Source organism: Gadus morhua, chromosome 6 (assembly GCF_902167405.1).
Source record: "Gadus morhua chromosome 6, gadMor3.0, whole genome shotgun sequence".
Taxonomy (NCBI): Eukaryota; Metazoa; Chordata; class Actinopteri; order Gadiformes; family Gadidae; genus Gadus; species Gadus morhua.
Genome location: NC_044053.1, coordinates 5,044,062 through 5,071,719, shown reverse-complemented (window position 1 = coordinate 5,071,719; position 27,658 = coordinate 5,044,062). Strand labels below are relative to the sequence as shown.

The 27,658-nt window shown below is 44.5% G+C and overlaps 3 protein-coding genes across 3 annotated transcripts; 2 read left to right on the top strand and 1 right to left on the bottom strand.

Moving 5' to 3' along the window:
- The first annotated feature begins 694 nt into the window (after positions 1-694).
- hint3 (histidine triad nucleotide binding protein 3) lies at positions 695-3,628 on the top strand. Its single transcript, XM_030359453.1, has 5 exons — positions 695-948; positions 1,099-1,216; positions 1,378-1,447; positions 1,834-1,960; positions 2,763-3,628. Exons 1-5 carry the CDS (start codon positions 811-813, stop codon positions 2,808-2,810), a joined length of 501 nt encoding a protein of 166 aa, XP_030215313.1. The 5' UTR covers positions 695-810; the 3' UTR covers positions 2,811-3,628.
- Positions 3,629-4,497: 869 nt separating this feature from the next.
- Positions 4,498-5,686, bottom strand: LOC115545788 (actin-binding Rho-activating protein). The gene is made up of 2 exons (XM_075074191.1): positions 5,481-5,686; positions 4,498-5,251 (listed from the first exon to the last, which is right to left on the bottom strand). The coding sequence occupies exon 2, from the start codon at positions 5,071-5,073 to the stop codon at positions 4,498-4,500; it is 576 nt and encodes a 191-aa protein (XP_074930292.1). The 5' UTR covers positions 5,074-5,251; positions 5,481-5,686.
- Positions 5,687-6,135: 449 nt separating this feature from the next.
- trmt11 (tRNA methyltransferase 11) lies at positions 6,136-15,295 on the top strand. Its single transcript, XM_030359422.1, has 13 exons — positions 6,136-6,256; positions 6,571-6,636; positions 6,770-6,843; positions 7,076-7,157; positions 7,288-7,380; positions 7,713-7,847; positions 8,022-8,178; positions 8,550-8,630; positions 8,752-8,916; positions 9,453-9,525; positions 9,977-10,111; positions 13,275-13,395; positions 14,970-15,295. Exons 1-13 carry the CDS (start codon positions 6,179-6,181, stop codon positions 15,111-15,113), a joined length of 1,404 nt encoding a protein of 467 aa, XP_030215282.1. The 5' UTR covers positions 6,136-6,178; the 3' UTR covers positions 15,114-15,295.
- The last annotated feature ends 12,363 nt before the right edge of the window (positions 15,296-27,658 follow it).

Genomic DNA, 27,658 nt, shown 5'->3' with positions numbered 1-27,658 from the left:
GGTTCTCTCATTAAAGTTTAGAAGGTCCATAAGTTAAAGGGTGCAGGAACACATTCATGAGATGAGTGGTCCTAGTGAAATCAAACTCAAAATCGTAGGAGTTAAGAAGATGTCCTTACCCTAACCCTAACTCTTAAACTAATAGGAAACCCTCCTTAGAACCGATACCTAAACCCTAATAACTAAACCCTGAAACCAAACCCATATAAGACCTAAAAAACCAACCCTAGATAACTCTAATGGGAAACTCTAACCCACCAAACCCCAGAACCCAAAACCACCCCCTAAAACCTAACCCAAATTGTTTTTCGATTTCTAGGGTTAGGGTTAGGGTTGGGGGGTATTATGGGTTGGGTTTTAGGGTTTGGTTTTCAGATCTATGATTTTTATTAGAGCTAGGGTTACATTAGGTTTGGGATTTAGGGTTTGGTTTTTAGATATAGATATATGTCTTGTGTGTGTGTGTGTGTGTGTGTGTGTGTGTGTGTGTGTGTGTGTGTGTGTGTGTGTGTGTGTGTGTGTGTGTGTGTGTGTGTGTGTGTGTGTGTGTGTGTGTGTGCGCGCGCGCGCGCGCGTGTGCGTGTGAGTGTGTGTGGGTGTGTTTGTGTTGGTTTCACGTAACGTTTTCCTAGCTATTGCTGCAAGAGCTTTGCCGCTCTCTTGTGGCCATCCCGTGTAGTACACTAACTGCACTTCCTGCTAATCGATGTTATCTTGACTCGGCTATGTACGCCTATGTCCATCCATCCTGATGTTTACCCTCTATCCATGTTGTAGTAGACTGTCGGGGTAATTGTTTTCGCGACAGTTATGGCATCTAGTGAGGTGGGCGAAGTAACCCAACTCGATATTTCGAAAAGAAACATGGCTACGGATGAAGGTTATGACAAGAAATGCATATTCTGCAAGGTCGTTAACAAAGAAATGGGCACGGAGCTTCTTCATTGTGTAAGTCAATTATTATACGCTGTAACACATTTTTTAAAAAGGCTTTTCCAGAAGCTGCTAGAAATAGAAACGACAACAATAAGTCACAGCTTTGATATCAATGAATGTCATTCTGTACTTTCTCTACCTATGGTTTCATTTATGATACAGGATGAAGAGATTTCATGTTTCAGAGACATCAAACCAGGGGCACCACACCACTACCTTATTGTACCCACCAAACATGTGGGGAACTGCAAGTCGCTGACTAAAGCTCATGTGCCGTTGGGTAGGATTGTTTTATATACTGCACAGGTTTTACGTTTTAGTGAAGAATGACTAATTCAGGTTCAATAAAAAAGTGATCTCAAGTACTCAAAGTATCTGAAATCAATACTTGTTTTGAGTTGTGTTTTGGGTATTTGTTAAACTTATGTTGTTCTTTTTCAGTGCAACGGATGGTAGAGGTGGGGAAGGAGATCTTGGAGAAAAACAATGTCACAGATCTCAGTGACGTCAGGTGGGCTCTCTTACACTTATTTATTTCCTGTGTGCAATTTAGAAAAGATAAAGACCAAGCTATAATCACATCATGAAAATAACATTTTGCTTAACCCAACACGATGTTTGGCATTCCCATGTCTTCAATAATGCTCCCTCGGTATCTCTGGAGAATCTGCGTCCTTAATGTATTGTCTTCCAGCAGGCATGAGTTGAAATCCCGCTTGCCTATCCCCCCACTAATTATTTGTTCATTCATAGGATCTGGCTAACCGGCTAGTATGACACATATTGTAATCTCCACACACCACCTTTGTGTGCAGATAAGCAGCAGTATATATATCCTATGCTTACTAGTGTGCCTCATTCATATTATTTGAAATGAATATTTTTTTTCTTCTGCAGGTTTGGCTTCCATTGGCCACCCTTTTGTTCTGTCAGCCATTTACACCTCCATGTTTTGGCACCTGCAAGTCAACTCACCTTTATCTCCCGCCTCTTCTATAGACTCAACTCCTATTGGTTTGTCACAGTGAGTTGAGTTTTTTTACATGTGGGTGTATCATCATTGATAATGGGAATGAAAAAAAGTAAACGAGCGCTTTATCCATACTAATCTATGAGTGACGTAATTGGTGCAATACCTGTATCAGTGAACAATATTCACTGTACAATATTTTCAAGATTTGTGTTGCCTCTACCCTTTCATACACTGAAATAATCAATATTTCTGACTACTTATGAACAATTATATTATTATTGACTTGTGAATATAATTTTATGTCGCTCCTATAGTATAGACTAACTGATAAGTATGAGAAGACTAACTAATTCTGTCATTCTGTCTATGACATTGGCATACTGTAATCAACAGACTGGATTACAGTCTGTGGAATAGAAATCCCTGCTATGATTTCTGCTCTGATCTATTGTTATTAAATGTACACTAAATTCAGCGGTGTTAGTTGCTTCCAGAGTTCGTTTCTTTGTCTATGTTGGAAGGTGCTATGCATCAGTTTCGTTATGAATGGATTTCCAGTATTAATTTATTAACGTCGTTATGCAGGGCCGGGGAGTGGACCACACAATCCTCTGTGGAGTTTATTAGCTGACGTGGAGATTAATGTTGATATTCTTTTTGACATTTTCCTGGTACAGGATATTAGTTTGGTATGCAATTATATGTTATGGTTATATTACGTTTTTAGACTCTTAGTTTTTGCTTTTCATCAGGGAGGAAGCTGAAATAGTCTGGTTTCTTTGGCATCAGTAGAAGCTGGTTTGCAGTTTAACCCTGTTTAAACGCTCAAATGTTTGTTTTCTTTCACTTGCAGGTCGACCAGCTGATTGAACTTCTCAACTCCAAAAGTGAGACGGATTGATATAGTATTTTATAGGATACCTGGCCTGGCAAGAGGTCAACACAACTGTGAGGTCCCTGTCGTTCCATGGACCCCTCGGAAAGAAAGCCTTCGTTAAAATGAGTGATCTCAACCCAGGTTGGAGCAGTAGACCCTGATGATTTTTAACTCTAGTCCTTCGTGCTTTATTACAAATTATTTCACAAACCCATCTTCTTATTATTGTATTATTTCAAAAGGTTTTATATGGCCAATAGCAAATTAAATGATTGTAGATTCAATCAAATTATATATTAAGTCAATTATTGTATTCCCCGTCAAGCTCAGTTAGCTTGCATGAAAGAAACGGGCTTGGTTATGTTTGACATGATGGTATTGAATGTAATGCATTTTGATCATATTGAAAGAATGAGGATTGAGGCCTATACAGAGCCTACTGATAAAATATATTAATGACAATATTGATGAATATTCAATCGCCCTTTAATAAGCCAAAAGTGTATCATTAAGCGGATGTCTATTGCATTCAGGGAACTTAAATAATTGTAATATATTTATTCTGAAGTAACCCTCTCAAACAAATATGATGTATATAAGTGTTTGACTACTATGAATGTTAATAAAAGTGTGGTTACTGTTTCACAGTACCTTGTAGCAGTGTTATCAGTAGAATTACTTATTTATTCTGTTTATTTCAACTGCCCCTGCAAACTGTAGTAGAAAAACCACAATAAGCCACACAACAATAATTATTTAACCAATTGATCTAACAACACAACAAAACTACAATACAACTGACTACAAATGTTCTTGTAAAAATAAACACAAAGCAAATACTCGCCTTTGAACTACATGGATTGTATTGAGTGAATGCAGACTTAAGCAGGATACAAATGCTGGCCCCAGCTCGGGGTTTCAGGTTCATTCTATAGCACCATATTGTCTGTCACGGGCAGCCTCATGTTCTCTAAACAAGCAGCCCTCTGGCAGCCTCCCAGCCCTCATCCACTTATCTTTAATGGAATGGTCAAGGATCCTATTGAACCAGTACAATTCGATCTTTTCTTCCCTCCCTATAGGTTTTTCATTTTGAATGAGGTCATGATGGAATTGTATTAAAGGGAATAAGCCTGTTGAACGAGATCCCTGTGACATGTCAAACAACCTCTATCAGAAATGTAATCAGAGGATGTTAAGAATATTTCAGTGAGCAGTAGAAAAAAAGAAGGAGGGTGTGCGCATATGGGGTGTCCTTTATCGAATCTGCTCCATTAGGGGTGTCAAAATTCACTTGATGTTATCTTCCGACACACATTAGGTCATACTCAACCGGGAAATACAGTGATGCATTGTTCGATGCCATGGCAAATGGAAAAAATAAATCCGTATTCAGACTTCTTGTCAACCTGATTTCAAACAAGCACACTTTGAGCCAAGACAGCGAGACCACAAATACTGTCTCCCAGCAGCGCTCTATTAGCATTAGTCCTGGTTGTATGGAAAGCCAAGAAGGCCACTAACTGGCTCTAGAATGGCGCGGTAAAAGTGCTAAACCGCACGGAAACCGTTTAGCACTTTTACAGCGCCATTCTAGGGCCAGTTAGTGGCATTCTTGGCTTTCCATATGGTTGCTCCGTGCTCCGTCAAGGGGCCTCTGCCGCGACGAACCCTGACGTGTGTGGTCGGTCGATTGGACTGGAGCCTCCGGTCACTGCCGCAGAGTGATCACCACGCGATCGTCCTGCCCCTGCCAAAGCATCTCCCCGTCAAAGTGAACCAGACCCTGCCTCCTGGCTCGGAGCAGCACCCCCACCAACTTGTTGGAGATGGTGACGTAGTGCTCGAACAGCCTCCCGAACTCCACCGTGACGCTCCCTGTCCCCCGCGCGGCAGCACCACCCCGGTCCCCAGCGCCTGTGCCCCCGAGTCCGGCGTCCGCCCCTTCTTCCCCTCGCCGGCCGATGGCTCTGATGGCAGCGCACAGCTCCTCCACCTCCCGGCCGACGTGCGTGTGGGCGTCCCTCCCGCGTCGCTCCGTCATGGAGCCCTCCAAGGGCCTCCCGTAGCCGCGCTGGCCCCGCTGAGGGAGGCCCGTCGGGGGGGCCCCACAGACCTGCTGGCTGAAGGGGTTCTGCTTCTGGGACGCCTGGTGGTCGCTGGACCACTGCTGCCAGTTCTCCTTCAGGGGTCCCACCGTGCCCCTGCAGGTGACGCGGTCGTCTGGGACGGGGGCCTGAGGTGGAGGTGCTGCCGCGGCTGGGTCGCTGGTTTCTTCTTGGTCCATGGTGGGTTAGGGTTCGTGGTCCATGGTGGGTTAGGGTTCGTGGTCCATGGTGGGGTAGGGTGCGTGGTCCATGGTGGGTATGGGTTCAGTGTCCTTGGTGGGTTAGGGTTCGTGGTCCATGGTGGGGGCGAATGTGGTGCCTGCTGCTAGGACCGGGTCAGGGAGTCAGGGGTATTTACTATTTTGTGGAAATTAAAAGTTGTATTAATTATTATGAATTCCAATATTACATATTCATGGTATGACGTGGTATTGTTGGTATAATAGTCTGGGATTGAACAACCTTTACCAACCAACAAGAAAGATCATGACAACAAGAAAAATTTGAGTTACCATTTGCAAAACTTGAATAGTATAAACAACTTTATGAGATTTACTAAGTCACATACAACAAAGTCCTTACTTACATCCCTCTTTCATTGTATAGACTTCAGCTCCAATGTCTAGCTGTAATGCAACTCCCGTGTAACAAACCACCAATGAATTAACAATACGTATCGACTAATACAATTTTACAAAGATGTAGATCTGCGGACGCAGCATAGTCCAGATACTGCACTCACTGCCACGGGAATTCCTGAATTGAATGACAGCCATGTCAACCAATGGCCACATGGAGATGGCGCGGATAAACTAAACCTCGTCCAATCGTGGCCAAGATGTCACTTGCCATCCTATCAGCTGTAACAAGTATAGTCCCAAAGCAGCTTAGTATCAATGTCATAAATCTTGTCAGACAAACCTTAGACCAAGCACAGGGAATATTTTGACAAATAACTTGCATTAATATTGATTCTACATTTTTGGAAAGTAATTCCTTTTTTTATTAAATATATAATTTCATATAATTTCAATCATATTTTCGGTTTGTGGTTTCTCTTAATTCGATCAGAAATAAAGACACATGTATGTGTGTACCACCTGAATAATAAATAAGCCTACATTGTTCTACTTAAATTGGTCGAGGATAGCATATTTCTTCCATTTATGGTGATTGTGCCGGTTATAAACTAGGCGGAACCAATAACCGGCGGAACTGAGTTGATATGCCTTGTGCGCCAACCGCCCGGTACCATGGCGGATGTATTTTGAATGAGCAACAAAAATGGCAGCCACCACCGGTCGATCATGCTTACAGTATTTAATTCATCTTGCCCAGGATAATCTTGATTTTAGATTACCGGTAATATTTATGTTAAAATATTTCAACAAAACGAGTTATTGTTTACCTACTTATTTTATTATTTTTATTTAAGTTGGCCTCAATGAGACAAAATGACTTACAATGTTATTGCATGTCATGTCTTGCAACGTTTCCACTTACTATCTGCCCTGGTACTATATCATGTACAATACTAAATCAGTGATCCCCCATGGAACATGCCTATTATATTGCGACTGAATTTACTTTACTTTTCTTTCCGTCTTAAATCGTAAAAACTATCCTAACGTTAAATGAATCCGTTGAATATTTTCTAATAACTTTCCCCCTTCAAGGAAATTAAGTCTTTGCTGGCTTTGAGAGGAAAACCATTTCGTCCTTGTGAAAACTACAAAGAAAAGGTGGGACATAAAGCACATCGTTTTTTACTAACGATGCTTCCTGTTAAATACTGGCATATGTTCAAACGTGGCCTAAAGTTACTTATGAAACCCTGATCAAATGTCTCGTCATTCATATTCTGACTTCTCCTAGACTCCTTTCTGGGTTTTGGGGGAGTTATGTGAAGAAGATGTTCATGGCATCATGACGAGATCCGTTTGTGCAAAGTAAGTGTCAAACCAAAACAACAAAAGGGAAATACATAGCTGGTAGACATTAAGAAATTGATGCTGTTGAGAACATTCTCAAATTTTATATTGGCTTTTTGTGGTATAAACTCTGCATATATTTTATTTACATTTGATCCTTTAGTCCACTGTAATAATAATGCAAGTTGTCCATTTTATTCAATGCTGGAAATGGTGAGATTTAATGTAATGTAACGTAATGTTCTTTTAGGTCTGCTTTTGAATTGTGGGGTCATGGGAAGACACACTGTGAACTCAAAACATCCCTCTTGAAGTATCCCAAAGAGAACATGGTTGGTAAACGCATAGCTCACAGTTGCGTTATTCTTGACTTAATATACCCAGGGGAACTTTTTTATTACATTTGATATAAAAAATACAGTAGAATTCATTATTATTGTTTTTGTATTTTTTCCACTCCAGTCTCCGTACACACAGAAGGACTCCACATACAGAATCAACGTCTACACTTTTAACAAGACGCTGGAGTTTAAGGACAGGATTGAAAGGATTGATGTGAGTTCTCTTTCTCTCACTCTCTCGCTCCTTCTCTCTCTTGCTTCTAGATGAATGAGGGCTATGCATGTAGGCTTTAAAGCAAAAGCCTTTAATTTGAAGCATCATGGAGTTTCGTATTTATTTGTTTGTCTGTCATTGATTATCATTGCATAAATTGTGATGTAATGTACATTTATTTAAACGGGGACAATGCACAGAGAAACATTAACCTTGTTTAGACCAAGGAGAGATGTATTGCACCAGGTGGCAAATTGCTGTTTTCAACCTGTAGTCCCGGGGGCAGGTGAGAATAAGATGAGGGTGTGAATCTATCTCTCTCTCTCGCTCAGGCTTTGGACTATCTTTCATTTGATGGTACTGTGAACCTGAAGACCCCACAGCACACCTTCTGTTTGTTGGAAGACTACGGCACCGATCCAAATAACATCCCAGATCAACCTCTCTATGTCTACTTTGGCCGATGGGTAAGACGCATACAAATGATAACAATGATCTATATTGCTATAAATCACAAACTAATTATACACTTCTTTATGTATAAGGGCCTAGCCATTACATAAGTATAGGAAAGCAAGATTGATCTCAACTTTTGCGAGGGCTGTGATTGTGAATATATTGATTTCCCCGTACATTACTAGATAGCAGATGGCCAGCGCGAACTGATCCGCTCGTACTCCGTCAAGAACCGCCACTTCATAGGGAACACCAGTATGGAAGCCTGCCTGTCCTTCATCATGGCCAACCATGCCGGGGTCAAGAAGAACGACCTCGTCTTCGACCCCTTCGTCGGTACCGGTGAGTGAGCGCACCCCATTGCACGACCATGAATTGACCTAAAATTTCAGTTTCTTGTACTGAGGACACACGGATAACCTGATCTGCTTAAGACTGCTGGGCATAGGTTTATATGGGCTGAGGGGTTCTGCAGGGGAAGTTGTGACCTTTGTCCTGAATGACCTCATATTATTAAATAAATCAAAATTAATTACAGTATTATATATTTTGGTTCAGTAGATAAGGCTGCATAGGAATGTATAACCTTATGTTAGTAAAGTGTAATATATTAGTCAAGCTTCAAGTGGACTTCAAGCTTCAACTTTTAACAACCCCAGGTCCACAACACGTAAGATATTCAACTTGTACCTTTGTCTATTTCCTTCTTTAAGGTAGTCTACTGATTGCCTGTTCTCATTTCGGAGCCTATGTGTGCGGCACCGACATCGACTACAACACCATTCACGGGAAAGGTTTGGGAAAAAAATGTATTCACACGCACACTACAGTTCCTCATCCTTTTGCTATCGCGTGTGGGGAGCGCCTGCTGTTGCGTCTATTCACAGTCGGCGCATTGGGTTGACACATCCCCAGGTAGATCCAGCCGCACGAACCAGAAGTGGCGTGGGCCTGACGAGAACATCCGGGCTAACCTGCGTCAGTACGGGAAGGAGATGACCTACGTGGACGTGATGGTGTCCGACGCCTCCAAACGCATCTGGAGGACGGGGTTGCACTTTGACGCCATCATCACCGACCGTACGTACCTCTCCAGGGTTACTATGTTTAACCTCTGTTTCATGTTTAACCTCTGTTTTCCTTTTATTCCTAGTCTGTTTTACATAGTTTTGAATGATGACTATATGCTCTGTAAGGTGACCTTGGGTGTCTTGAAAGGCGCCTCTAAATTTTATGTATTATTATTATTATAGTCGGGATGCCCTGTTTCACAATTACATCCAATATTTGTAATTTCGTTTTTGTTTGTTTACAAAATGCTACGGTAAAATACGTACAAATGTACTTCAAGGTTATGTAGAATTTACAGTTTAACGTGCAGCTAATTCTGTACAGCGGGCCCTTATCTAAAAAGTGTATTGGAAACTGATTAATGTAGTGACCCTTAAATTAAAGTATTTTTTACGGAAATCTCAGCCTCTAGGGAATGAAAAGCGTAAAATAATAAAACCAGAATATAATAGAGAGCCCATATCCTCAAACAGCTGAAGTTGGATCATAACATCACATGTGATGTTATCGTCGTCGTTTGGTGATAGTTGGTTGTTGTTCTGCAGCGCCCTACGGTATCCGCGAGTCCACGCGGAGAACAGGCTCCCACAAGGATGTGACCAAACCGCCTGAGGACTAGTGAGTACGCCTGTCCAACGGCCACACAAGTCTCTTGAGGATCCCCGGCCGTCCACTGCTTTTGCATGTCGGGAACATTTACCTTGAGTCATGTGGAAGCCGATTGAATCCAACGTGACTTACAAGTTAGAGGTTGAGTCTGAAACGATCAACGCATTAAATGTAAATCTAGAGAAGCTACAAAAATGGGGGTCTCACGAGTGACTAAGTCGAGAAAAAACAGCTACAGAACAGTCTTCTGAGTAGCAATAGTTATCACAAATGTTATTTTGTTTGTTTTGTATTATTATGCTATAACTATTTCCAGCAGATACTCACAGTAATCTCTAAATCCACCCCATCACCATAGTACATCTCCACAAAGTGCCTTCTAGTCTACTAGAGGCCATTACATTTCCGCTTGTGTGACGGCCCCTAACATCATCTGGGGTCCCCCTCTCCAACCCCTTAGCTTTGGAGAGAGCCACGTCCCCGTCTCCATGGCGTACCATCTGAGCGACATCTTTGCAGATCTGCTCACCTTTGCCGCCCACCACCTTGTCATGGGAGGCAGGCTGGTGTACTGGTTACCTGTCCACAGTCCAGAGTAAGTCCACAACTGTCCTATCCACCTTACAATGTGGCTGTTTTGTTTGTGACGGTGGTACAGAAGAGGTCCAAACATGTCTCTTTTCATGCCATGGTTCCCCGACGCCACACTGTGTACTGGAAATCTATTGGACTCATTTGAATAAGTACCGGTAGTTGGATGACAATGACCACTTGGGGGCAGTCATGGGCCACAAATTAGCAATCATATATTATTGCGGCACATCATGTATAACCACTCCACTGTCAGAAAGAAGCCGTTACTCATGCAACATTGAGCTGCAAGGCACCACTTCTGGAAATCCTCATGTGTAAATGTCTTCTGACAACAGGGACCTTGTTCTGGGCCTCTGATTCCCACCCTCCTTCCCTACATTGGATCATACCTTCTGGTAGGGCTTTATTAATGAAAGGTGCGGTGTTGTTTCAACATCTGTCGACTGCGACCATCAGCAGATTTGCACACAAACGGGTACTTTCCGATGCACCGGTGTTCAGGTTAATCTACACCCTCACAACCCCCCCCCCCCCCCCGATCTCAGCGTGGGCTCACTCAGGTCCTCCACAGTCAGCGATGCCGTTAAATGGTTGTTCGGGGACGTACCCGCCCCTCGCGCCTAAACTTCAGTGACTTCAGCACCTGTGAGCCACAATGTCAGAGAGCTGCTAACGTATAATTATCCACACGAGGGTTTAAATCATCAGCAGTCCTACGGGATGGTAGCTGAACTGTTGCAGGCAGAGAGTGTCCAGGTGGTGTGAGTTGGTGGTTTCTGCCACAACAGACAGTAGCAGAGATTGTAGGTGAAGTGGTGTAAGGAAGAATCCCCACAGGGGTTGGCAACTAATTACAGGACTGTCTGTGTGTGAGAGGGTTGCTTCACACTGTGACCAGGTTCACACTCTTGTCTCCATGCCAGGGGGTACAGTTAACCCTTGACCCCATGTGTCGCAACACATTGCCGGGTTAAAATAAACGTCTGAAGCCAGCTGTAAAGTCTGCCATGTGAGGTGTCAGGTGTGTGTGTGTGTGTGTGTGTGTGTGTGCGTGTGTGCGTGTGCGTGTGCGCGCGCGTGTCCAGTGAACCCCCGTCTCCCAGGCCTAATCTGGGGCTCCCCACGGGCATCGGGGAGTGATCGGGTTTCTCTCAGACTCTTTGTGTGTGTTTGCTTGTGTCTGTCCATTCAATTCTCATTGTCTTTTTGTGTCTGTGTGTTGATAGGTAACACAATGTCTTGCCAGCAAGACATTGTGTTACCAACAATCTGCTGACCACTAACCATTCGGGCTAACCCTGACCCCAGCCCTGTTCGCAGTAAAGCAATAAACAGCAGAGAATGGAAAGAATAAATAAAGATGGATTGTGGCATCGTTCATCGCTGCCATTAAGTCCCTGCTCGTACTTTGAGAGACTGCTCATGTCAACACCATCCAAAGTAAATGATTGGTTGGGAAAGAACAGGAGTTCCAATTTATAATCATTCCTGAAGTTATTATGAGTGAACCTTTTTAATTCTTTAATAATATATACATATATATATATATATATATATATATATATATATATATTATTATTATATTTCACCAAACCTAGTTTGATAAAGCAGTTGATGGGTTGAAGTCCTATCATTATTTTATGTTTTACACATAAATATCGCCATCCCTTCAAACTAGTTTTTACTATTTTATCAATTTAAGACTGTCTTTGCTGTTTTTCGTTATCCTTGGACTGGAGAACACTTTCTAGCCAATGGGGGCGCTGTTGTCTATGGGATGGAGTTGTTGCTCCTTCAAGAGTTTAGGGTCAAGTTGTGTATTTGGATACTGTTTAAGGGTGCCAGTTGGGTACTGATACTAACTAATAGCCAGTTGCCAGTTGAATTGTACTAATGGTAGTATGTTTGTACTTTCTCAAAGGTATTTAAAAAAAAAGAGGAAATTGGGGTTTGAATTTAATTCCATGCTACACCTGCTGCCAGATGGACCTAGATTTGTGATAGTATGTCATGTATACTATCGTAGTGATGTAGCATTATATGTAGTATTATAGTATTGACATACATTGGTATACATGTGTTTGAAGTAGTATTACTTTTGTATTCACAAATAAAGGGGTAATAGAAGAACATATATCTATGTATGAACACATATATATATATACACATCAAGGAATTTCCTGATATTTTCGGTACTAATGTTTTAAAATGGTAAAAGTCAGTCAGACAGCTAGTTACAGTATGGGGAGTTCGGTCCAACTGCGTCATTCTCAGCTGATTGGCATGGGAGCATTACCGCCTCCGTGCGTCTGTCCAACAAGCGTGCCCGTGGCAACCGAGGTGTGCGATCGTCTCCACAGTGTCCATAGCAACCAGAGAGACAAACAAAGCAAGGTGAAAATCAATCGAGCTTTGAACAGCGAGCTGGTACAAGGCGGTTGGTCGCGACTGACACAAATATGCAAACACATACATCACTCTCCGTTAATAGGGCTTCGCACCGCGCTGGGCAGCTTTTATGTCTCCAAAGTTGTTCTGGCGATGACGGAGCTCTGCAGTCATCCTCTGAGCTCAGTCGAGAGAGAGAGAGAGAGAGAGAGAGAGAGAGAGAGAGAGAGAGAGAGAGAGAGAGAGAGAGAGAGAGAGAGAGAGAGAGAGAGAGAGAGAGAGAGAGAGAGAGAGAGAGAGAGAGAGAGAGAGAGAGAGAGAGAGAGAGAGAGAGAGAGAGAGAGAGAGAGAGAGCTCTGACCTTGACGTGACGTGACCTGTATCGCGTTGCGGTCGCAATATTGAATAGGGTTCAGGGGAACTTCCCCATACAGGGGTCAGACCAGCCCCCTGGCAACAGGACACACACCTGAGAGAGAGAGAGAGAGAGAGAGATGGGAGTGCGACATTGAAAGTGAGAACGGCAAGGACATGACCTGGCACAGCTTGTCTTGCCTGCATGGAAAGACGGAGCGATGAGACGGATGGGCACGAGGGGAAAGGCACTGATGGCAAGAGACAAGTGTTGGCACGGGGGATGCCTTGTAGGTTGAGGACCGGAGGAAAAGGTGTGGTTTGTTTATCGCCGTCGTGAGTGCGTGTCCCTGTTGCATCAGGCTAATGAAATGATATCAGGGTTCACAGGATTGAAGCTGTGTGTGCGCGTCCCTCTCTAGGTACTGTGATGAGATGGTCCCCCTTCACCCGTGTCTCAAGATGATCAGTAACAGTGAGCAGACGCTTTCCAGCCACACCTCCCGTCGCCTCATCACCATGGAGAAGTTCAAGGAGCCCGAGGTTGGTGTGAACGTCGCCTTTTTCGCATTTTTTATTTTTTTGTGGCATTAATACAAAATCGCGCTTGTGGAGACATCATGCGTTGACAAAAAAATGTACTTTGATGACACGTGTCCTGCAGTTCCTGGGCGCGAGCGTTTGCGTGTGAATCGAAACACGCCAATCTTCCAACGATCGACATCCTAGGCTTTTTTTATTGACATGACATGAAGCTAGCTTCTAAGTATTTTTTGCCAAGGATAAGCATTCTCAGCCTCTCAGATATCAGTGTTTATTGTAAAGTGTGAGCATGTGCGCTACCCCCCCCCCCCCCCCCCCCCCCCCCGTTCCTTTTCCATGTGTTTCTTCTTGTGGTTCATAGCCTTGCTTCTGGATGGCACCACATAAACACATGTAGGATACATGTGTCTTCGTAGCATGTATGCCTGTTTTAGCGGTGTGTCTTCTCTCTGCTCCTTGTTGTGGGTTAAGGGTTAGCGTTGGGGCTAGGCCTGTCTGGTCTGAATCCTGGACATCTGGCTGTGATTGGCTCATTTCTTTAAGGACTCTAAATAGTCTAATCACACGTTGTATGGAAAACAATCCATCTTTGGTTCTGGCAACTCCACTTCAAAACACCAAATTGCTGCCATAATGGGGTCTGTTTAATACGCCAGCATACACACGCACACTCACACACGTATACTTCCACACACACACAGATGTTGACTGGCATTGATTTTTCTTTTTTTTTGAAGGCCCAAATATGAATATGCCATACGTTTTAAACTTGAAGGAGTATTTACGGTACGTGTGTGTGTGTGTGTGTGTGTGTTTTCTGCAAACGCCTGCACACATTTACAGCATGTTTTACGGCCCTCTGTAGTTTGAGTGAAGGAAACGCAATGCCCTTGAAGAGGCCGGTCGGCTTCTGTTTCCAAGATGTGCCGATGGGAAAATCCATCTTTTATAATTTGCTTGACGTATTACCGACGAGGTGTCTCGCCCATGGGGCCCCGACGCGTCTGTGGATCTCGCCAAAGTAAAAAGGGTTTATCCCCATATATTTATTAGTCCAGTTCGTAGTCGTGATAAGTCACACACTCCTCCTCCGCTGCCAGCGGTGTTGCCCCGAACCGTTTTTTTCCGATGGCATCATGGAAACCTTTTTATCTTGGCACGGGTCAGTCGGTCCGCCCGCCGAGACGGCCCGGCCCAGGGACAGATGGGAATAGGTGTTCCTGGAGGAGCCGCAGAGCATGGCGTGTCCGTCGACACCTTCCGTAAGCGTTGATTCGTTTGATTCCCCCGTGTTTTATTTACGGGCACCTTATTAGGGCCGTCTATTATTTCAGGGGCAGGCTGTGGCGGGGGGGATTACAAGAAAAAAAAAAAAAAAAGCCCTTCCACTTAAAGGTGGGAAAGCAGATTTGAAACAATTTCGGAGGGAGAATCAAGTTAACACATGTGCGTTAATCGAGACGTCCAGATGTTTGCCCCGTCTTTAGCAGCGACTCCGAGCGTCTCCTGGGTCTTGCGACCGTCCACAGTTAACCGAGCCCCCCCCCCCCCCCCCCCCCTTGTTCACCCAACAGGAGTCAGACGCCCTGGTGGACATGTCGGAGCCTTGCTACAGCCCTTACCAGGGACACAACGCCTTCAGGGAGAAGTACTTCAGCGGAGTGAACAAGAGGGGCCTGAAGGAAGAGGAGGATAAGATGCACATCAACGGGGTTTAACGGGCGGATCTGTCCCGTCCGACTGAATGCTAACCTCTAGTGGTGCTGCTAAGGCAACTAAAACACGCCCTGATACTTTCCAAAATGTTTTTTTTTTTTTTAATTGTTGTATTGTTTACAGCATTTTAATGATGATGTTGCTATGCCACTGTTATTTTTAAAATAAAGGGTTACAAATTTGACGTACCGCGTGTATGTGTGTGTGTGTGTGTGTTGGAGGTGTTTGCAGGTTAATACCGTAATGATGGAAAAAAAAAAGGGAAAAACCATGCAGTTTGGATCAGAATCACTCAATTAGGCTCTGCAACAATCAAACAACAGGTTGGCTCCTATGGCTCAACATACACAGCTGAGCAGTGTTGAGCCAGCAACGTTCTTCCAACTTTCATCGCAGGGATCATTTACCCTTTAGCATGTCTGATGCCGAAACGACATAAAGACTCGCACATCGATTCAGTAGGCCCCACCGCCCCCCCCCCTGAAGGAAGGGAGCCCATGAGGCCCATGTCTGCTACCATATCCCGGTCTAAAAATACATTCACAGCCCTGCTTTGGTGAGACAAAGGCAGCGTGTTTAGACGAAGAGAGGCCTTTCCAGGGAAGTCAGAAGGGGGAAATGACAGGGTGTCGTCCCCCCCCCCCCCCCCCCCACATCAGCACACAGCAACACAGTTAGTCAGCGGCTTTTGTTGTTTTTCCAGCCGCAGTTTACATGTGGTTGGGGTGGGGGGGGCAATTACTCATCTCCTGAGAGCAAATCTAGAAGGCTTTACGTACACTAATCTCCGGTTTGCGTTGTGTTTATCAGTTGGGCCTCTGCCTTCTCACCACACTCTCCTTCACCCCCATCTCCGCTCCAGGTTCAACGCACTGTAAGACGTAAGAGACGGAGAGAGAGAATGGTGGACCAGGCATGATCACACCTGAAACCCAATGGCGCCATTCTGTGTGGCGGTCAGAGTTGACTGTTCCCAGAACACCTCTCCGCCCCTGGCTTGTGCTGTCCTCTTGTCAGGCTACTCGAGACACTGCCTCCCTCATCCTTTCTCCCTTCCTTACGTATTTTGTACAGCGTGACAGTGGGGTTCAAGTTTTGGTTGCGCTGCCAAGTGTTGATCCAGAGAAGATTATTAGGTACGTGGTTCGTCTTCGAGCCGCCTCATACTATCCAAACATTAACGCAATTCCGCTCATGTGCAAATACGTGTTTACGTGTGCAAATGTGTTTGGCTGTTTTTTTGCAAGATCTGTTTTGATTTTCTTCTTGGACCAAACTGGCTCTCTTGGACCAAAGTGAATATAACAATTCTGTCAACATAAATAATGTTAAGGCATTCAACAACAGGGCTTGCTTAACCAATCCAGATCCATTTTGACCACTCATTATTCGTTGTTTTTGATTACTCTTACCCTTCGCTAACCTCATCCTTAGCTTCTCCAACTGTATCCATGACCCCACCCTAGCTTCTCCAACCCTTACCATAACCCCACCCTAGCTTCTCCAACCCCGACCCTAACCCCACCCATGCTCTCCACCACTGACCCTAACCTCATTGATCATGATCCTCTCTCGCCTGGAGGAGGGGCGTGGGGGGGGGTTGAGACAGGCCTTCCGTCCTGGAACACTGGCTGATCCTGAATAAACTACCTCCCGCATGTGAAAACGACCAGAAAATAGCTTAGTCAGGTGGTGGGAGTCACCAGAGGCTGGTGTAAACGTTGTGCATGCCTGAATGGTCCACTGTCCCACTGCGCTCAAGCACAGGCACAAGGAACCAAAGCCAAATTTCCATAAATGGACAATCAAGATCATAATAATAATAATAACATAATAATCTTCTGAAACGAGGTTCTGCCCTCTGGCACAGCGGAAGGCACCATGTTAACCCCACACGCCTTCTGGCAGTAGAAACGCCACACCCTGTTCGGAACCATCCACAGCAGGTCGCAGGGTCAGCTTAGGGTTAGGGCTCGGTGTAAACATGTTGCCCGAGCCTCAAACGTCAAAGCGAGGGGGTAGCCCTATGACGACCTCACCATCGGCCGTGTGTTTATTCCCTTCACATGTGTTGTTTGATGGCTGATGAATAGCAGGTGACTGGATGATGCGTGCCTTTTGCAGCCTATTGCCAACGCGGCATATTGATCCGTTTCCGGCGGCGGCGTTGACGTCCGCATGACGGATATGTGCGTGTGGCCTCCGTGTGGACGGGGAGGGGACGGCTTGTTTGGCTTAGCCGTGGATTTCAGGGTGTGTGTGTGTGTGTGTGTGTGTGTGTGTGTGTGTGTGTGTGTGTGTGTGTGTGTGTGTGTGTGTGTGTGTGTGTGTGTGTGTGTGTGTGTGTGTGTGTGTGTGTGTGTGTGTGTGTGTGTGTGTGCAGGAAAGCAAGGTTCTCCAGATGGGAGCCGATCCTCCAGCAACACGTTTGCGGCTCAAAGAAACAGATGTGGCACAGGTGTGCTCAGCCGCCCGTGACAGAGGGGGGGGGGGGGGGGGTTTGGACACCTGTGCGTCCACCACCCCTCCCTCCCTCCCTCTCTCCCTCCCTCCGCCAGCCCTTGTGTAACACTGACTATCCCCCCCCCCCCCCCCCCCACACTCCTGTCCTCCTACTTTTGCCAGAGGTGAGAGATTTTGTCCCATGGCCAGGGAGGAGAAGCACAACCAGAACGGACTTAAACAGGGTCGCAAATCAACGGTGGAGGAGGGGGTGGGGGAAGGGGGGGGGGGGGGGGGGGTTGGAGTCTCATCTCTCTGGCACAGCTGCGTGAAACTCAACCCGAGGCCGGGAGGATGAAAGTAGGCGATCGTGGGAGCGTCTGAGGTGGCTCTGCCCGCTAACGCGCTAACCACATAGGGGGATGCTCCCAGTAGCGACCCGGCTCACCCGATGCTACACCTCGCTCCCTCTCTTTTAAGCCACGTTCCTGTCTTCTGCCGCTCTCTCTGTCCATAGAGGCAACCCAGGGTGGGAACTAACCGGGAGAACAAAGGAGGTTCACAGAAAGCTGGAGCGGGATAGAGGTGATCTCATCATCAAGAGGAAGTCTTAATGATGAGAGCTCTCTTACAGAAAGACGTGATGTGAGGCCCCCGACGGGCCCCTAGGGCTGTACCATGTCGCATTGCTTAACCCAGTTCTGCGACATAACATCCGCTTGAGGATCACTCGTCTGGAAGTGGTGGGTGAATGGGGTTGTGGTGACCCAGGAAGTAGAGGGGTTGGGGGGGGTCATTGAACGCTTAGTCACACAACTTCCTTGTATTTCGGATGCCTGGGTCCTTATCCTCGCAGCATTATCTCAATAACCGTGCTGGACTCGGGTTCAGCCTCACTTCCATCCGGAATACGCTATGTATAGAAAAAGCAAAATGGGGTTTATTCGTTTATTTTTATTTTGTGCACTTTCAGACTCGTATTCTCTTGTTTGTCGTGGGGCATGGTTTGATTTGTTTCTGGATGATTTATTAATGATGTGAAATGTAAGCATGCAAAATCGGGGAATCTTTCAATTCATACATCCAGCATTATCCGGCATTTTCTGAGGGCGCAACAAATAATCCCTCCAGAGAACCCCACATGTGTATCATTGTTTTGGTCCGCTCTTCTGTATGTTTACACGGTTATCGCACTTACACTTAATATGTCCGGAAAAAGAAAAAAAAAAAACATGTGTTCCGCTGAGATCAGTCTTGTGCTCTACTTAAACAGCAAAACAAACAGGGAGATCAGTGGATGTGTGTGTTTATACATCTGCATGTGTGCTCGCATTATGTGTTTACAGTTTGTGCGTCTTGAGCTGGTGTCGGGGATGAGGGGAGGCAGGCTGAGGCGCTGTTTTTTTTTGCGGCTGTCGCTGCAGTTTTTCCTTAATGAGGAGGAAAGCGCTGGATGGCTCCAACACGCCCTGTTTTAATGACGCTGAACTGCCAACTTGGGTGCGTGCTAAACACAGACCAAGGGGGGCGACCGCGCCGGCTGTCACATGTTTACTTCCCCGACTCGTTCGGAGGTCGTTGAAGTTAATACGGACCATCAGGCAGGGGTCTATCCGATGTAAGAGCTGTTTGCATAAAAAGACACGACAAGGTTAATCCTTCCTCCCGCAAAACAATTCATTTTCCTCTGTGGTCCATGGCTTGTTTGGCTGTTCAGTGGCCTCGACCGTCCATTTTCCTCTTGTTGTTTTTTTGCTGACACCGGCTGTTTAGTTTTCACCAAGTGTCCTTCATTCCACCACCACCACCACCACCACCACCACCACCACCACCTTCCATTCCGTCTCTCCCCTCCGTCTCTTCCACTTCCAGAACACTTTGCACGGTGCTTGCAGCCCCCGTATCACCCTGAGAAATGACATCTTTCAGGATGAACTGAAACCTCTCATCTCGGCGATAAGAGGGAGTGGGGGCACCGTGAGGGTTGTAGGCTCCAGTTTCAACCCTACGCCTCAGTGGGCCTCGGGAGGGTCTGTGTGTGTGTGTGTGTGTGTGTGTGTGTGAGCGTGTGTGTGTGTGTGTGTGTGTGTGTGTGTGTGTGTGTGTGTGTGTGTGTGTGTGTGTGTGTGTGTGTGTGTGAGCGTGTGTGTGTGTGTGTGTGTGTGTGTGTGTGTGTGTGTGTGTGTGTGTGCAAGCAAGCTTGCACGTAGTAGATTTTTTTATTTTTTTTATTTAACATGAACATGACAATATCATTGGACGAACGTGTACGTGTGTGGTGCCTCCAGTGTAGGTCAAATGAATCCAAGTGAACAAGTTCTCACGCAGCAGATGTGCAAAAATGCTTGTCACCCATGCTTGCGTGCGTGGACGATACCACGTGTGTATCTGAGTCCGAATATCGCCAACCCCACCTGCCGCTTCTACTGGCTGTCTTGGTGGGTGGAATCCGTCAACACAAATTGTCTATTAATCGGTAGGGATGCACCGAAATGAAAATTCTTGGCCGAAACCGAAACCGAATATACTGAAGCAGTTGGCCGAAGGCCGAAACCGAATACCGAATGTGGCTTTTAATGTTTTTCATTAATTTTGCTTTAATTTTTCACCATTGCATAAATCAAACAATTAAATGTCCTTTATAAACTTTTTTGTCTTGCTTTTCTATAAAAAAATCAATTACAAATTTGATACAAAATATTTATTTAATACTGAACGTTTTCTAACATTCTAGCAGACATTGTAGCAATAATTAAAGAACAATGTACCTTTAAATAAATTAGTTTTTTTTTTTTTTTTTTTTTTTTTTTTAATAAAAAGAAAAAAAATTCTGTGTATTATGTTCGGCCTTTCTACTCCTTCGGCCGATACCGAACATTATGTTTTGGGCCATTTTCGTCCGAACAAGTTCGGTGGCCGAATATGCGGGCCATCCCTATTAATCGGGAGACGCACACACACACACACACACACACACACACACACACACACACACACACACAAAGATCACTGAAAAATGAGGCAATAACCTGTATGCATCGTTTGTGAGGATGAGGAGGGAGGAGGAAGAGGATGATGAGCTGAAGCAACATCTTGGCGACCAACCCTAACCCTAACTCACACCTGTCCCGTCTGCACAGGTGTGGGCCCCGCTCTTCAAACCTGCATGACTGCTGACGTAGGTACCTGCCAAAGACAAAGCTACGTCAGCTAGCAGCAAGCTTTTGGTCTCCTTCCCGTGAATCTGCAAAGGTTTTACAATTTTATAATAATTATTTGGATTTAAAGTTTTTGGTCAAGCACATTTCATCCCTTTGGGCTTCAGTAACTGGCCTTTATACGGCATTTTAAACATAAAAGTAATTGTAATTAATTACTAGTTGCAGCTGTAAGGCATCCTTTTTAAGGATAAATAAACTAAAAAAAAATTACTTAAAAACTTAAACTTAAAAAAAACATATCTGGTTGTAAAATCCCTTCTCAAAGCCTCCCCACAGTCTCTCGGACCAGTTAGTTGCCGGCCAATTAGAGGTTTGACAAAATATCGCAATCAAACGATATGCTGTGGAGGTAGCAGGCTGGTATATTTTAGAGAATTTGCCCCGCCTAACACCTTTATAAGCTTTTGTCTTAAACAACATGCTGAACACTTTGTGAGACCCAAATTGAACAGATTTTTAACAGTTTTATTTTTATTTTTAAGTGTTTCGGGGGTTTCCTTGCACTTTAACGTCGCAAATGGCGCACTATGTTTTTAATTCTCTGGCCCAATCCCCTTTCTACCCCTTACCCCTTCCTGTTACCCCTTCAAAACAAGGGGGTAATGGGTACCCCTTCCCCTTCCCCTTCCCCTTACCCCTTACCCCTTCAAAACAAGGGGGAGGGGTAAGGGGAAGGTGTAAGGGGTAGAAATGGGATTTGGCCTCTACTTGGGCCTGCGTACTGCAACAGCCGCCCCTCACCCCTTCTTCAAATCCCATTCTTCTCCCCCCTCACTGCTGCACGGCCAAGACCCCGCCGGGCCAGAACCGGGCTCAGTGGATCTCAGACTCAACAAGGTCCGGAGAGAGATAGAGAGTTTAATAACAGTCAAAGGTTTCTGTCGCTGTTTTGCAGCTGTGTTTCGCTAAGTACACTTTTGATTCCAGCCGAACAGATCGCTCTTTCATAGAAATGCAGAGCGCGTTGCAGCGAGGACCGCCGGCCAGAAATGCTGTTTATTTTTGCTGCTTTTCTACTCTTGCTGTTATTAAACCGCGTTGCTCGGCAACCTCTTCTTGATGTTAAATCATAAAACAAACGACGGACCACAAACGATCTGGCCGACACGGCCACAGTGCCAGGCTGTTGGTGTGCGGGTCGCCAGCTCACGGTGTTCAGTAGAGTGAAGTTCTCCTGAAGAAGTTGCTTCTGCTTTGATGATGTTGCCCATGTGTTACTTTGGGACTTTAGTTCTTTAGGACACTGATGAAAAGCCATAGTTAATTATTTAGTCAGTGTTTTTATTGAGATTGTTTTCATGTTACTTGAAAATACTTAAATTGGCAGTGACATTGTGTCATTGACTTGTCATTAACATTACAGAATGGTGCTCCATTCCAATTTTTTTTTATCAGGGATACAGGTTGATGTTTTCGTAATTGGACTTTGATATTAATGAATACAAGTATTGCTATTAATTCACAAATTTGAATCATACGGAGTAAATCAAATGCACGGCCCATAACCAGAAATATGAGCATGGTGGGAACGGGGTCTATTTTGTGAACTTTGTGTACACAAGTATTTGGAAGGCAAATTGTTTGTTAGTGTTGTTGGTGGATTTCATTCTTGCAAAACTGTTGTTAAATACTTGCGGTTATAACGAACCCTGAGCCAGTGGGCCTTTGTTTTTTAACTGCTGCGTGTGTAAGATGTGGAGCTAGGCCTGTGTCATAAAGTTCTGGTGCACTTGTGCCAGTGTGGGATGATCTAATGCAGGTATCACATCGTCCTTTTAATCCTGTTACTTTCTCTTTTTATTATCCTGTCTCACCATCCATCTTCCCGGGCAATATAATGATTCAGCATGAGCGGTAGAACTCTGTGCTCCCCTCGTGGCTGTCGTCCATGTTTGGTTTGGATCTCATTTAAGTCAAGGTATAGGCTGGACATATGCTTGACTCCTCACAGGGAAAAAGATTTTCTCTGAGTTTGTAACATGTGCGACATACGTCATACTAAAACGTTCTTGCTTAGAAAAGGTTGCCTGGGCCAGAGTTTAGATTTATAGCTGATCCATCTCCTAGCTTACTCCAGTGTTTTGTTTTGGACAAAGGGAGCTCAGAGCCGTAGAGTTTCTAGCGAGTGATACATTCTTTCTATATCTTCCCTGGCATTAAAGGCCAGCTATTCTATCAGTTAGCAGCAAGATGATTGAATCAAGATAGCAAAAAGTGCTTCAAGACAACAGGATTAGGTCAAAACTAAGGTGTCAATAACGGGTCAATTCTGGGGGTGATATTTGAAAAGCTGTTTCTGTTTTCGTTCTCTATGTGTTGCGAGCGTTCCTGCCCTCCAGGTGTCACTTGGGGAAGTTTGGTTGCGGTTCCAAGGGAATAGGGCGGGCCGAGACCGTCCTGACGGACGGAGCACACGCCGCGGTGGCATATGTGACAACAAAAGAGGCGAGAGGGAGAACCGCACACAAACTCTAGCTGATGGGTTGTTAGAGAGAGGGAGGTTGTTCCGTACGGGCCGCTGGGACAGGCCAGTGCAATAGAACCCTCATGTAGTCTTAACGTATTTATTCTGTTAAATCTGTTGCACAGACAGGGGAAAAAGGCTCAGGCTGAATAAGTGCGACATCCATTACTCCTTCGCCATCTAATCCCTTTATTTTATTTAAACCGGCCCATCAGAAAGTTATCCTGTGTCAGGAGCAAAGAGAACAGTAATCCTTCAATAACAGCATAGCTGGATGGTTTTCTTTAGACGCCTTAAGTGTCCCTGACACACTAAGTCATTGTAATGCAGTAGTGACAAATGCAATTAACAGCCAGAGAAGATCCTAGTCCTCAAGGGAAACCGAACCCAAAAACCATCTCCTGGCCTGGTTTTACACAGAGGACGTGGAGAGCTGAAGTCATTGACACTGCATTGGAGAGCTTCAAAGAGCTTTACTATTTTTAACAGTTATTTTTATTTCGCAGTACTATCAAACAGTATTTTGCTAAACTTTCCCCCTCAACATTCAACCCAAGTGAAAATGCTTATTCATCATCATGATGTCATTTTTTTTACAAGCAGATACATTCTGTCCTTGAGTTATTGCTGGTTTGGATGCACATTTAATGATTGCGTTTTGGCTGGCCTAATAGTGTGTCCACACCGACAAACCGACAATTACAACCTTTTAATAAACTGCAGCAATGCCTTTTTGAATACATGATATGGGAACACTTTACAATAATAATAATTATATACTTTTTTTTAGACAGGTCGGAAATTTGTTTTGCGTCCATTTAGTTGCTCCATTGTGACTTAACACATGCATGTAACTTGTATTAATTGTCCATAGTGTACATTGTAGGGCATTACATCACACTCCGTAAAACAGAAAACAGAAAACAGAAAAACATAAACACATAGAAGACATATACATAAAAGTCCCTTCGCCTCCTCCTTGATCTAGAGGTTGATTCAGTGTTGAACGTGTGGATTTATTGATGCACAATAGAGTGTTTCAGTTTGATCTTGTTAAACTTGGGTACTTTGGTACCACTTTGATGGCAACAGATAAGGGTATGGGTAGCCATTGCTAAACATTATATAATGCAGTAATAAGCATTTCTGAACAATGAATTAACAGTTAAATATTAGTTTACTTATATTCAACAAATAATTAACTATTGGTTTTCATGCTTATACATATGGTGTTCATGTTAACTATTAATTTTTACATTATTAAATAGGGTTAGGTTAACCCACTAACCCTAACCACTATGCTTTTGCTGTATAATAATGCTTATCACTGCATTAAGTAATCTTATTCAATGGTTACTTAATGTGTCCTTATTGTGAAGTCGTACCAATTATATTCTGTAATTTCATGTGATAAAGAATAAGGTAAAAAGTAAAATACTTGCTTAAGAATGTAAAAAGTATAAAGTCCTACAATTCCTGTATCTCGCTCAGAATTAAACTGAAGTAAAAAAAAACGTCTGTACTTGTGCAGCACTCGACCTAAAAGCGTATATATAAACTTTGCACCCCTTGATTTGAATTCTTTCAAGTCAACAGCCGGAGAGGGTGAATGCCGAGGTGCAGATTGTCTTGATTAGGGGCGTCATCGATCACATTTTATTGGACACTTTAGCACCTCATCAGAAGCTGCCAGACGAAAAGCTTTATAACTACCTGGACGGTTGCCAGGCGACCAGCAGCCCCGGCACATGATCAGCAGGTGGGTGCGCTGGCCGCGGGTCTGCCTGCTGAAAAAACATTTACGGGCAGCGGCCACGCCGTGATGCCTTGGGAATGCTACGCTAGATTTACTAACTGCAGGTCATTTACACGTTGTAAAGGAGGGCATTTGGCTCCTATGTAACTCTTCCAGGTTTCCCTCAGTTTTTTGAAGGGTGCATGGATCGTCCTGTGATGTCTGTTATATAATTGTTATATTTCGATGGTTTTCATTAGTGAAACAAAAAATTACCTGGCAACCCGTGCCTCTCTGTAACACTCAGACTCTCTTTCTGTCTCTCTCTCTCTCGCCTTTATAAGCTGTCAGTGACCACATAAGGTCGGTCTCAAGCATTCCAGTGGTTCGAGTAAAAAAGGGAAAAGGTCTCTGTGTCCCGACATCACCCTTTCTCCCTCCTCTCTCTGCCTCACTCCCTCCTTGTCTCCCACCCACTGCCCACGGTCACATGTTGGGGGGGGGTTCTTCCATCATGGTATAGTTCTTGACAACAAAGGAAAACAGTTAGTGTGATGAAAGCGCAGAGAGAAAAAGAAACCACGTACAACCTGTAATAAAATACGCACCAGTCGGACCGGCGGAGAGAGAGACGGAGGGTGTTTCATTCGCTGCCAGGGTTCTCTCTGAAGTGATGTGGGGGGGCAGGGGGTTATAAACATTACATTAATGCATGGATTGACTGAGATTCGATGCTCCCTGCCTTTTTATGAGGCTTCAAGCTGAACCAACGTTGACGTTTTCGAGTCGGTTTATAGCAGTCACCGACCCTTACCGTTCTGACACACACACACATGCACACACTCTCTGACACGCACACGCGCGCACACACACACACACACACACACACACACACACACACACACACACACACACACACACACACACACACACACACACACACACACACACACACACACTTATACACAAAGACGCATTTACACACACATTTACACACACATTCGCATGCACCCACATACACACAATGAGGTTTCCATCCATTAATTTACATGTTCCCAGAACTGAGGTATGTTTTTCCATTGCCTTGATACCCAACATTTTGGTGTTGGAGTGTAAAAAGGCTGCGGTTTGTCTGGTGTTGAACCTTCTGGGATCCAAGATCTTTTGCAAATATACAAGAAAAATCGAATAAAAACAAACATGAGGTCCGTATCTACTAACCTGATTTGTTTTCCCAGATTCTCCCTTTTCCCAGTGTACTGAGAGCGGAGCACCTAATATCCGAAAGGCCCCCCATGGTTTAAATCCAGCCTGGCGATGCTGTAGTCTTACTATATGCCGTGCAGTATTTACCACAAGGTATTCTTTTAATTCCACTTTGCCGCTATTACGCAACAAGGGCTTTGAAGCTTCAAGGTAATAGACTACGGTGGCCTCTTCCCCTCTGGTCCTGCCCTCTTTCTCAGAAAGGAATCAAAAGCAGCACATATTACAGCGTTCGAAAACCATGCGAATCAGCACTCAGTTGACTGGCGTTTATGGATGATAATGGATTCATCCAGCATTGAGAATTGAAAACTGAGTTTTCGGTGGTGATGATTTGATTCAAGAGGTTTGTAGGGCCACATACACCTCACTCTTATAACCATCTCTCCAGAGTATCCATGCAGAAGGATAGGATGCACACACACACACACACACACACACACACACACACACACACACACAAACACACACACACACACACACACACACACACACACACACACACACACACACACACACACACACACACATAGACAGACTACACACATGAACACAAATGTGTTTCAATAGATGGAGCTATCTTTCTTTCGTTACGTCTGTCATTCGGCCTGCCTGTCTCTTTACCTCGATATATAATTAACTATAGCGTTACTAGATCATGAAGAAATGTCCCCTATGGAGTCTCGCAGTGCTGTTAAACAGAGATGTGGCGGGTTGTGGTTACCTTGAAACAGCAACCCATATGCGCACAAACACACACACAGCAACCTACATGCATACACACACACACACACACACACGCCGCTACACACACACACACACACGCACACACACACACACACACACACACACACACACACACACACACACACACACACACACACACACACACACACACACACACACACACACACACACACACACACAGCAACCCAAATACACACACACAGCCGATCACATTCAAACACACAAACATGAAGATACAGCTATATATGAACTCTTATTTAAAGTATCAGAATAAAGAAAATAATGCCAACTAAAATTATGTAATTGTAGGATGTTGAATTAATAGTCAACACACACAGAACCGCGTCCTGCAACTGATATTTATTTTGATATTAAACCATCAAGTGAGGCAAATATGTTCAACCCTGAGCAGGTCAACCCACTCCAAATTCCTCAGAACAGTTTTATCATAAATTCAACGATCTTGGGCAGGACTTTTGGCGAGACTTGCATGAATCATCCAACACACATGAGGCTGATAACCATCAATATCAATTGTGTTTTGATCGTAATGTGGTATTTGACAGATCTGAAAGGGGGCAGTGCACCATCTGGTCTCACACCAGGGCGCCGGGGGCTTCCACAGTCTGACTCCTGAAACGTTTAGCAGTGTTTTATGATGTGAAACAGGTT

Excerpts from the sequence above, each read along its gene's own strand:
- hint3 (XM_030359453.1), top strand. The coding sequence starts at position 811 with ATGGCATCTAGTGAGGTGGGCGAAGTAACCCAACTCGATATTTCGAAA. Across the intron at positions 1,448-1,833 it reads ACAGATCTCAGTGACGTCAG|GTTTGGCTTCCATTGGCCAC; the intron begins GTGGGCTCTCTT and ends TTTCTTCTGCAG. Across the intron at positions 1,961-2,762 it reads ACTCCTATTGGTTTGTCACA|GTCGACCAGCTGATTGAACT; the intron begins GTGAGTTGAGTT and ends TTTCACTTGCAG.
- LOC115545788 (XM_075074191.1), bottom strand. The coding sequence starts at position 5,073 with ATGGACCAAGAAGAAACCAGCGACCCAGCCGCGGCAGCACCTCCACCT.
- trmt11 (XM_030359422.1), top strand. The coding sequence starts at position 6,179 with ATGGCAGCCACCACCGGTCGATCATGCTTACAGTATTTAATTCATCTT. Across the intron at positions 7,848-8,021 it reads ATGTCTACTTTGGCCGATGG|ATAGCAGATGGCCAGCGCGA; the intron begins GTAAGACGCATA and ends GTACATTACTAG. Across the intron at positions 8,917-9,452 it reads TGACGCCATCATCACCGACC|CGCCCTACGGTATCCGCGAG; the intron begins GTACGTACCTCT and ends GTTGTTCTGCAG.